This window comes from Fundulus heteroclitus, chromosome 12, assembly GCF_011125445.2.
Source record: "Fundulus heteroclitus isolate FHET01 chromosome 12, MU-UCD_Fhet_4.1, whole genome shotgun sequence".
Lineage (NCBI taxonomy): Eukaryota > Metazoa > Chordata > Actinopteri > Cyprinodontiformes > Fundulidae > Fundulus > Fundulus heteroclitus.
The window spans coordinates 21,893,804-21,904,508 of record NC_046372.1 but is presented as its reverse complement, the minus strand read 5'-3'; the positions used below and the strand labels follow the sequence as shown (position 1 = coordinate 21,904,508).

Here is a 10,705-nt window from a genome sequence, read left to right as displayed (position 1 = left end):
AAGTTACATCGTTAAAACAAGAAACTATGAAAAACAGGTATTTGTTATTGAATCAGCCTGAAGAACTGTTAGTTTGGAAGCAGAAGCATGCAATAAGATAAATTCAGTTAACCTTGTTTTCTGAAGCAGGTTCCAAGAGGGTGCTTAGCGAACAAAAGCCTTCTTGCCCAACCCAGTTATTGTTAAAGGAACAAAGCAGCAAATTTTGTGAGCAAAACTCGACTTCTCAGTCCAATTCCAGTACAGATATAGGCTGACAGAAGTCCAAGTAATGTCTTATAAAGGTCAACCAATGGTTATTCCTTTGAGCAGCCAAACCTGGCCATCCCAACCAAGAATATAAATCACAATGGTGTGTTGACATTTATCCTTTTCTGATGAACCTGAGAGATAAAGTCAAGCATCCTAAGACATTGTGACAAAGCAATGATATAAAGATCTCCATAGTCCAGACAAGTTACAGTGAAGCCACGTTTTAGCAGTATGTGCGAAAAAGAAAAAAAAAAAAAAAAAAACTTCAGATTTTCCATATGGGGTTTAAAAGTGAGGCAGTCGTATAAATTTAAAACAGTCCTATTTCTAAGAAATTAAAGCAACTTGTTCAGACAAAAACAGTGTTGACATCTATCCAAGTTTCATGATTGATACTATCAAATGCTTTTGAAAAATTAGATGCACAGCTTTGCTTCTTGAAAAGAATAGCCTTCATTGTAATTAAAATGATAGTATAATGCAACACCACATAACTGGGAATTTGTCTTATAGCCACTCATTCACAAGCAAGATACAGCACCAAGTATCAGCCATGAGCTGGCAGGATTACACATCAAGTGAATATTAGAAATACAATATGGTGCTTTTCTGCATGAATAGTGCCATGGGATGTTGGTTTAGTTAAATCCATATTCATGAAACTGACCCATATTTATCAGGTCACTTTGTAAAAGGGTGATTTGAGACAGTTTTCAAAAATATGATTTAGTCTCACAGACTAAGCCAGTAGATGATTCTTAGTATGGAGGTGAGATGCTATAACTGAACAAGCATTTATATTTAACCGCTTTCCATACCCAACCAATAGTGACCGGTTGAATCAGTCTGAGGAATGAAACGCCAAGGATGCATACAAGTCCCACTCTTGCCCTCCTTCAGAGTTTAGTAGTGTTAAATATTTAACTCAGGCAAGTTGGTACATTTTATGCAACCGAAATCTGTAATAAACATGCTTAATGCAAGAAACTCTTAATGCAGGTGTCATTTAATTTTTAATCATGGTCCCTGGTCTAGCAGATGTGAAGCACATGAGAGAATTACAGTCCAGTTCCAACAAGCCCATAAGGGGGCTGAGTGTTTGCTAGAACCCTGGTGTTGGGTTTGGTTCTGCATCAGTGGTGGGTGCAACAAATCGTATAGATTACAAGATGTTTGAGCCAGAACCTGTAGTGTTATTTGTAACAAAAAAAAAAAAAAAAAAAAAATTAAAGCCAAGCAGCAAGTGACAAAAGAATGTTGTGTAAACATTTATTTTAGAGATTATGGATTTACAGTGATTTAATGCTTTGAAAGGTTGCAGGAACAGGCTTAAAACGTTAACTTGTCACTACAGAGAGTCGGATTGTCCTAGTTGACTTGACATTGTGAGGCTCAGCCATCCAGGTTTGTCACATTTCGTTTAAGATTGAAAATTCAGTGTTCCGACGTTCAGCAACGCTGGTCTGAACTGTAACCAATGCTGGTAAATCTTGAATGAGGCATGTTTCAGTCTGTTTACACATGGACTGGACAACCTCAGTTGGATGCAGCAGTTGAAAAGTAGGTTGACCACTGGGACAGGAAGTGGGTGCTTTAGAAGCACTTGCGATGGACAATAGCTGGACCAGATTCATCGTACTCCTGCTTGCTGATCCACATCTGCTGGAAGGTGGACAGGGAAGCCAGGATGGAGCCACCGATCCAGACGGAGTACTTCCTCTCAGGTGGAGCAATAATCTAGAGTTAATATAAAAAAATAAGACACATTTATGCAGCTCACTCAAAACACCCCATCTTAAGCAATGGCAGGTCAAATAGAGGGGAAGGAAAAAAGAAATTCTGTCAAGCTCAATGAAGCCCATTAGCTTTGAGGTCTCCATTTTGAGATTTGCCCTCAGAGTTTGAGGCACCAAGTTTAACAGCTTTTCCATTAGTTGGTGAGCTTTTCAGAGGTCAAGTCACACTTACTAGTTTCAAGACACCCAACTCAAGTCACTGCACCACATCACCAGAAGCCCTTTAACACCTTGAGCCAGGTGGACTGAATCAGGAAACCCATGCAGGATACAGGGCACCAAGTTTCATACCTTGATTTTCATGGTGGGTGGGGCCAGGGCTGTAATCTCCTTCTGCATGCGGTCAGCAATTCCAGGGTACATGGTGGTACCACCAGACAGGACAGTGTTGGCGTACAGGTCCTTACGGATGTCCACGTCACACTTCATGATGCTGTTGTAAGTGGTTTCATGAACACCAGCAGACTCCATTCCTGAGGATGAGAGTTACATGGTTAAATAAAACTCTGGTTGAAGTGCAAAAGCTCATAACTGAGCAAAAATTCCCTCAGTCTTGTTGACTTCAAAATATCAAATTTGATCCACATCTTAAAACCCATTTTAATCTTCCATTACTGACCAAGGAAAGAAGGCTGGAACAGTGCCTCAGGACAGCGGAACCGCTCGTTGCCGATGGTGATGACCTGGCCATCAGGAAGCTCGTAGCTCTTCTCCAGGGATGAAGATGAAGCTGCTGTCAGCATTTCCTGCTCAAAGTCCAGAGCCACATAGCAGAGCTTCTCCTTGATGTCTCGCACAATTTCACGCTCAGCTGGAATTAAAGGTTGAAAGGAGTTTAGTACCAGAGAAGAGAATCCCGTCTTCCCTTTAACATTTAGGTCCATTCAACTTCTGTACCAGTGGTAGTGAAGCTGTAGCCCCTCTCTGTGAGGATCTTCATCAGGTAATCCGTCAGATCTCTACCAGCCAGATCCAGACGGAGGATAGCGTGAGGCAGAGCGTAGCCTTCGTAGATTGGGACAGTATGGCTTACACCATCACCAGAGTCCATCACGATACCTGTGAGACAAATCATGGTACAACTCAGTGAACAAAGGGTCATTTCAGAGGCCAATGCTATTTTTAAAGGGGATGTTTCCCAACCTGTGGTACGACCAGAAGCGTACAGTGACAGGACAGCCTGGATGGCCACATACATGGCAGGACAGTTGAAGGTCTCAAACATGATCTGCAACAAAGGAGGGACTCTTCCTCAATTCATCCCATTTACAGCAAGTGTTGAAATGCTAAATGTGTAGTTTTCCCCAGTAGGGTTCAGCAAGTCAGAACTCACCTGAGTCATCTTCTCCCTGTTGGCTTTGGGGTTGAGTGGCGCCTCTGTCAGCAGGACTGGATGTTCCTCAGGAGCAACACGGAGCTCGTTGTAGAAGGTGTGATGCCAGATCTTAAAATAAGAGAAGTTCAGGTTGACCACAAGTTATGAAGGCATCATGATCAGATACAAGTGGTCCAGCTTTGAAGAAATTGTTTAAGCTTTACACCACCACTGGGAAAGTAATCCTGGCATATTGTTTCCATACACACTACCAGAGAGCAGCCTCTAAGCTACAACCTGGCCAAGTTTGCTTTCTTAAACCTCCTATACAAAGAGTCTCATTGAGATAAATTCTCATTTACAAGAGAGTCCATCGCTTATAAAGCTAAGAGTTTGCTTGTACCTTAGAAAGATTTATAAAAAGAGACGTCTTAATGTCCAACCAGCTTCAGGCCTGCATTAATAAAAGGCAATCATAACATTGACTTACCTTCTCCATGTCATCCCAGTTGGTTACGATGCCATGCTCAATGGGGTACTTCAGGGTTAAAATACCCCTCTTGCTCTGAGCCTCGTCTCCCACATAGCTATCCTTCTGTCCCATTCCCACCATCACACCCTGCACACAAACTCACCATCAGTTAATCCATTACACCTCCACTCCTGAGACCCACTGCAAGCAGTCAGGTTCCTACCTGGTGTCTGGGACGTCCAACAATGGAGGGGAAAACTGCACGAGGAGCGTCATCCCCAGCAAACCCGGCCTTGCACATACCGGAGCCATTGTCAACAACAAGCGCAGCGATCTCGTCCTCCATTTCTAGATGAAAACATCAACTTGCTTTAGTTCCTTTCCAAAAACTCTGTTTTAGCTTAAAGTCAGAAGCTGAAGCAGTAGAAAATGTGCCACACCCAAATTCCTGTCAGCCTCCAAACCAGAGCGCCTGGGTGAGACCAGCTGAGCAACCCAATAATTCAATTGAAAAAGTTCTCACTAGAAGCCTAGGAAGAGATGGAGTCCCCAAATCAAAATGTATGAAGCAAAGAGCAATTTAACTCCTGAAGTCATTCTCAATGCATTAAACACCCCCCCCCCCCCCCCCCCCCCACTATGCCACCCTCCCAAGAATAGTTAAAGGTTTTGCATTGAAATCTACATAAACACATTTCAAACTTTCAAGTGACTCCAACACAAGTTGGAGTCACTATAACTTGACTTTTAAAAAACATGCTAAAAAGTGTTAAATATGTGATGCTACCAGATGTACATTTAAAAAGAGTTTAGAATTAGGTGCGCTATTTAAAAAAAAAAAGCCAAAAAATAAACATTTCGTATCTGAGATCAAACGAACCGAGCTGTAACTAAATCCTCTGGAAGATTCTGGCTGCCGCTTACCTGTCCAGGTACGTAGCGGCTGTGTCTGTAGGTGAAGTCCTGCCGGTGTTGCTCTGTCCCAGCTGTGTCCACTTACTGCAACATCACAACACCCGCCGCACCGGCTTTATTCGGACCCGCGGACTGCGGGCGTTCTCCATAAAAGGTAGCGTTCTCTCAGCTCGTGCTCTGATTGGTCCAGGTGAGCAGAACGCGCTGAGATTATTCACATCGCGTCCTGATTGGCTGCGGCGAGTGTCAGTCATTAAAACTTGTTAAGCAATGGGTATGTCCAAATTCAGGGGTTGTATCCTTCTAAGGATCCCGTTTACTACTTCGGCCGCGAAAAAAAACCCATAAAGACCGGAAAAGATTGATCCAGCCTTCACCTGCTGTCCCCGCCCTTACCTGAGCGTAAAGTCTGCTGCCTAGCAACCAAAACAGCATTAAGCAGAGTTGTGAAGCTCGCTGTCTCCTCTAAGTACCGATTTTATTTCCCCCTTTACATATTCCTGATGTTTTGTCTTAAATGTTCTTATTTTCCTATTTCATTTTACTCTCACTCATCAATCGACTATTTATAGTTCAAAGTAATTTACATCTTCACAGATATGAAAATATACCGCCAAATAATATTAAACACAAATACTGCTTATTTTCTTAAACTGATGTGGAGATAGTGGACTCTGATCAGTACCTGGCTGTTCACCAGAACCACAAACTGGACTGGACTCATAGTACTGATGCTCTTTACACGACGGGTCACAGCAGAATCTATCTGCTGAGCAGGCTGAGGTCTTCTGGACTGCCGGGGCTCCTGCAGACCTTCACTAACTCTGTGGAGGCATCAGCCATCTTCTCTGGTCTGATAGAGCAGCAGCTGATCTGCAGCTGAGAGGAAGTTGCTGGATAAACTGATCAGGAGGACCGATTCTGACCCAGGATGCCTTCTGGACCCAGAGCAGGTGGTGGGAGCAGGGCCTACTTAACCTGCTGGGAGGCCTCGGGGCTAAGAGGTCCTATCAAAAAAATCTTCCCCATTTACCACATCATTAACTGTGATGATGGCAGCAACCTATCAGTGTCATAATTCAAATTATTTAATAAACCAACCTATAAAAACAGAAGCTGCAAAGAAAATCATAAATAGTTTAAAGTAGAACATTTTTCTCCACATACCCTGAGATCTATTTACATGTGTGTGCTGAGCGTGCTACCCCTGTGTCACCAGCACATCACATTATTTATTTTTTACAATATTGCAGTACATTCCAGGTAAAGAAACAGACAAATGCATATTATTTTAAACCACTGCACAATTAACAGTTTTAAAAACCTGAGCAGGGTGTGGGATATCAATAAATATATAGAACTCTTACCTTTTTAGAAGTGCTTTTCTCCAAGTCTTATTTGCAGAGAAAGCCATGACTTTATACTTTAAATCTAAACCACAAATGATGCGTGTTCAGCTGACATCAGTTGGAGGGTCCAACTCTTTCTTGATGCATGCCTGATCACGGTCAATCTGTGCCTTTCTTTTGACATAATGATAGTTTTGTGTGAAATTCAGTTCCCCTGAAATAATCTGTTCTCCTGCAGTCAGGAGACCACAGCTGAAAAGCTGGAGAGGCTGATTCTACAGCAGATTTATGAATGCAGTAACAGAATGTCTTCTACTCCTCAGACACAACAGACAGAGACTAATCACATCATGTTTTAACTCAATGTTTTCATTTTTTTCCCTCCCACCCATTTTGACTATTCCCATAAATTTGAAAACTATACTATAATTTTCTTCTATTTATCCAGTGATGTGTTATAGATTACATTAGAACGTTGGTTTTAAAATATAAGGTAGAGAACTCTGATCTTTTCAGAAAGCTGTAATTGTCGTCCAGTGACTGAGCTTTCAGCGGTTTGTATGCATGATAAAGAAGTGTTTACAAGAATGACTACATGTCGGGTTAAACTATTGTTTTTTACTAAAAACCTTTTCTCTCCTCTTTCTCTTTCTCTTTCACCTTTTCTCCATTTTTCCTCCTCTACCTTCTTGTTTCGGTGTTCATTTAACCTGAAATATTCCCTGCATAGATTATAATAAAGCTTCCTGCATAAATAAATCGAGCGGAACACTACAGTGAAAGCAGTCAGGCTCCGCTCGTGAAAGTAAAATCTGTTGGGCTCTTTTTGGTATTAAGACAACAATTCTTAATGCCACATTGCCAGTCAGGACACAAAAAAAGTCTCCAAACACAAAACTGTGTCATAAACAAGAACACAATTAATTTTATTTATTTTATTGTGAACTGCAGGTTCAACTAGAAAATAAACTTGAATTCTGCGGAATGAAGAATTCGCCTCAGGCTGTATGATGTTATTTTTTTAATAAAGCCATAGTGCTGCATGGCAGATTATTTCAGAGGAACTGAATTTTGCACAACACTGGGTCATTATTATAAAGCTCAAACTTAACGCCTGCTTTTGCCTGACCCTCCCACTGTGTCTGTCCGCTCCCTCGCCCTCTGACCAGCCCAGCTGGTCTCCCTCATGTGGTCTGAGAGGATCCTTCAACCAGATTACCTTCTTTGGTGTAGTTTCCAGTAATTCTTGAAACTCCTATCAATCCATCCATTTTCTTACACGCTTCATCTCTAATGGGGTCACTAGGATTTCTGGTGCCTATCTCCAGCTGTCAATGGGCGAGAGGCGGGGTTCACCTGGACAGATCGCCCATCTGTCGCAGCTGAAACTCCTAACAAATTAGTTTTTTTCTTTTTTCTTTTCCGTGCACTGCTCTCAAATCTATTTCCCAAAGTGTTAACAATCGTCACTGATTCACAGCGGAAGTACTCAGCCAAAAGCTAGCTCTTCATGTTCTGATTGGTCAACCCATCATAGGTCTTTTTTAACTTGGGGAAATCAGCGGCCGTAGACCTGCATCTAAAGTCATAGACATGTCTAAAGTGATTGACAGACAGAGAGCCTAACAAGTTACAAACATCGTAACCATACCATTGATGTATATAACATCAATGGTTACGAAACAATTGGATTATTTTTTCAGCTCATCATGTGATCTCAAAACGGTAGGCCCCTTAACTCTGTAGGCCCCTGGGCTTCAGCTTCAGCCCAGGTAAGCTATGGGTGGGAGACAGAAGGACTGTAAGAAAATCCCATCACTGATGGACAATGTCTTCCTCCCCATGCAAGGGGCTGGTGCAGAGCTGGAGAGCTCTTTTAGTGACAGACTGCTGTGTCCCAGATGCTCTAAGGAGCTTTATAATCTTAGCTGCTCCTGAGAGACATTATATCTGTTTAAATAATACAAATTGTTGTACAGGTTCTGACTCAGCCATTAATTGTTTACACTGTACCAGGATGCTACGGTAACGTGTACAAACCTTACCTGTGATGTTGCTGGACTATGATACAAACTGCATATTGTATAAGCATGGTACGTTATGGAAATTGTTCGAAAGGAAATTTTGCATACCCTATTATTCTGTGTTAGGTCTATAGGCTGGAGTTATTTTCCCACTATCAAATAACTTTGTTATTTACCCTTGCATTCTACTCTTGGTGTTTTTCTTTGACTGTCTCTGTCGTTGTGTCCTTGGGCAAGACACTTCACCCGCATTGCCTGCTGGCGGTGGTCAGAGGGCCCGGTGGCGCCGGTGAATGGCAGCCCTGCTTCTGTCAGCTTGCCCCAGGGCAGCTGTAGCTACTAGCATAGCTCACCAAGTCACAGAGTTAGGCCGAGCAGGGATGTCAGAAAGCGCCCGAGCACTTTTAAGGTTAAGCAATATGCCAATACACTGAGCTGATGTTTCAGGTTACCACACCTAATTTCTCACCTAAAAATGTTAATTAATGTTAATGTTAAAAGTTAATTTTATGTCACAGAAAGCATAATATATCCAACTTTATTCTCAGCGTTTCACTCCTGTCCACCATTGTTGTTTCTGGTCAAACAATCCTCCTCAAACCGCAATGGATCATGGGATAGAATTAGCCACAAATGATACGTCGAACCCATCCTTCAAATTTGGGGAAAAGAAGGCTGCATTTGTGAGCCTGATTTGAAGGAGGCGTTGAATTTTAACAGCCTTTAGCACGTCACTGTGATGTAACCGGCCTTCAAATACGGCCTATGAAGGATGCAGCACCTGAATGTGGACAGACCCACAAAACCGGCAGTTGTCCACAGAAAGGAAAAACCCATCTGATTGACTCAGAACATCACCGGCATGGAAGGATCAATGAACATAAACAGTGCTGCTGGGCAGTGAAAATAAAAACAAAAGGTTCTTCTGTAGTTAAGAATGTTATAGAGTGATTTTTTAAATAAGTTTAACCTTTTATCTGCACAGATGAAAACGTTCAGAGAACTTTGATGAAGTTCCTCAGGAACTTCAGAGGATGTGATTCTCTGACATTCAGAGTGGAGCTCTTCAGGTCTCTGCATGTCACATGTGGCCACATGAGGACACCCTGAGGCAATACCCAACAACAGAATGACTCACTGATCTCACTTAATCTCAGCTCGCAAGACTCCGACTGAAAGAGGGTCTTCAAGCCACATTTACACTCAGGAACCTTTTTAATTCAAGTGTCAATCTGGAATTAAATCGGAACCAAACTAAAGTCTTACAAGTCTGCTGATTGTTTCCCGGTGTTCCACATAAATCAATTAAACATGGTTTTTGTCCTCTGTTGCAAAATTGGAATTTTTGTTGCACCTTGAAAAGCTTTCCACATTTCCCAACTTCAGTCTTATGTTTCACAAGAATACAACCAGAACCTCCGACTTTGTTTCATGGTTGGGTTTTATCTGATTAATTCAACATTAATGCATGAGCAATGACATTTACAGAATAATAAACTGGCCTGGATGAGCAGCATGATGTTTGCCTGGATGTGAGCCATGAAATTATTCAGATTTGTGTTTCAGCTCCTCTTCGTGTCTTCAACCTAACAGTACTTTTAGAGTTCTTTATTGAGTGAAATAACCTAGATGTAGCAGCTGTGGTGGAGCTGAAAGGTATTTATATAATAAGGAAGTATCCTCAGTGCCACATTTTACTCTTTGTCACATAAAAAGACGAATATTTCTATTTGTTTATTTGTTTATAACCATCAACATGATAATGATGCAATGATATTGGGTTTCCTTTATGTTAAACCAATGAGTAAGAATGACACATTATAATTAGACTCTAATGAGGTCAGTCAGGCAGATGTTGAAACTTTGGCCTATTTTTGTTTGCACAATTAAACTGTCTTGTGTTTTTAAAGTCATCATTGTTATGCTGCAGAGTGCCTGATAAAGGTGGAAAATGTTTGGAGAGCTTGGATTTTGGGAAATATTACAGTCTGTTTTAGAACGATGTAATCAAAAATAATTTCATAAAAGCCGATGCTAACAATAAATCCACAAGATGTTTCCTAATTCTAACTGTTCCCTGGTTTATCTAGCTGGTTCTGATTAATAATACATTTTATTTATAGGCGACTTTCTTGACACTCAAGGTCACAAAAAAACTGATGTGTTTTTAGAAATGCAATTCAAAATACAGTTTAAATTAGACAATATCGTTAAGATCAGATGGAGTATGCCAGTTTAAACAGATGAGTTTTGAGTTTGGATTTGAAATGTGGTAATGAGTCTGTGTTACGGAGGTCAGATGGGAGTGAGTTGGGGAGCAGAGCGACTGAATGCTCTGTTGCCCATGTTAACAAGATTGGCAGGTGGGATAGTAAGATGAATGGAGGAAGAGGATCTGAGGGTACAGAAAGGTTAAGCCATGTAAAGATCAGAAAAATATGGAGGTGCGAAGTTGTGGATAGCTTTGAAGGTAAGGAGGAGTACTTTGTAGTTGATACGATGTGTGATTGGAAGACAATGAAGCTGCTGCAGAGTTGAAGTGATGTAATGGATTGAAGGGCTATGTCTGAGTTTTGGACCAG

At 41.5% G+C, this 10,705-nt stretch overlaps 1 protein-coding gene across 1 annotated transcript; it reads right to left on the bottom strand.

Moving 5' to 3' along the window:
- Positions 1 to 1,504: 1,504 nt before the first annotated feature.
- Positions 1,505 to 4,897, bottom strand: LOC118556507 (actin, cytoplasmic 3-like). Its single transcript, XM_036144788.1, has 9 exons — positions 4,760 to 4,897; positions 4,059 to 4,183; positions 3,854 to 3,982; positions 3,382 to 3,492; positions 3,192 to 3,276; positions 2,946 to 3,107; positions 2,668 to 2,859; positions 2,340 to 2,521; positions 1,505 to 1,989 (listed from the first exon to the last, which is right to left on the bottom strand). The coding sequence occupies exons 2-9, from the start codon at positions 4,179 to 4,181 to the stop codon at positions 1,846 to 1,848; spliced, it is 1,128 nt and encodes a 375-aa protein (XP_036000681.1). The 5' UTR covers positions 4,182 to 4,183; positions 4,760 to 4,897; the 3' UTR covers positions 1,505 to 1,845.
- Between the last annotated feature and the right edge of the window lie 5,808 nt (positions 4,898 to 10,705).

What these genes read in the sequence shown, in the direction of transcription:
- LOC118556507 (XM_036144788.1), bottom strand. Translation starts at nt 4,181, where the DNA reads ATGGAGGACGAGATCGCTGCGCTTGTTGTTGACAATGGCTCCGGTATG. An exon ending in TTGGACGTCCCAGACACCAG is followed by an intron (nt 3,983 to 4,058) that starts GTAGGAACCTGA and finishes GTTTGTGTGCAG; the next exon opens with GGTGTGATGGTGGGAATGGG. An exon ending in CTACAGCTTCACTACCACTG is followed by an intron (nt 2,860 to 2,945) that starts GTACAGAAGTTG and finishes CTTTAATTCCAG; the next exon opens with CTGAGCGTGAAATTGTGCGA.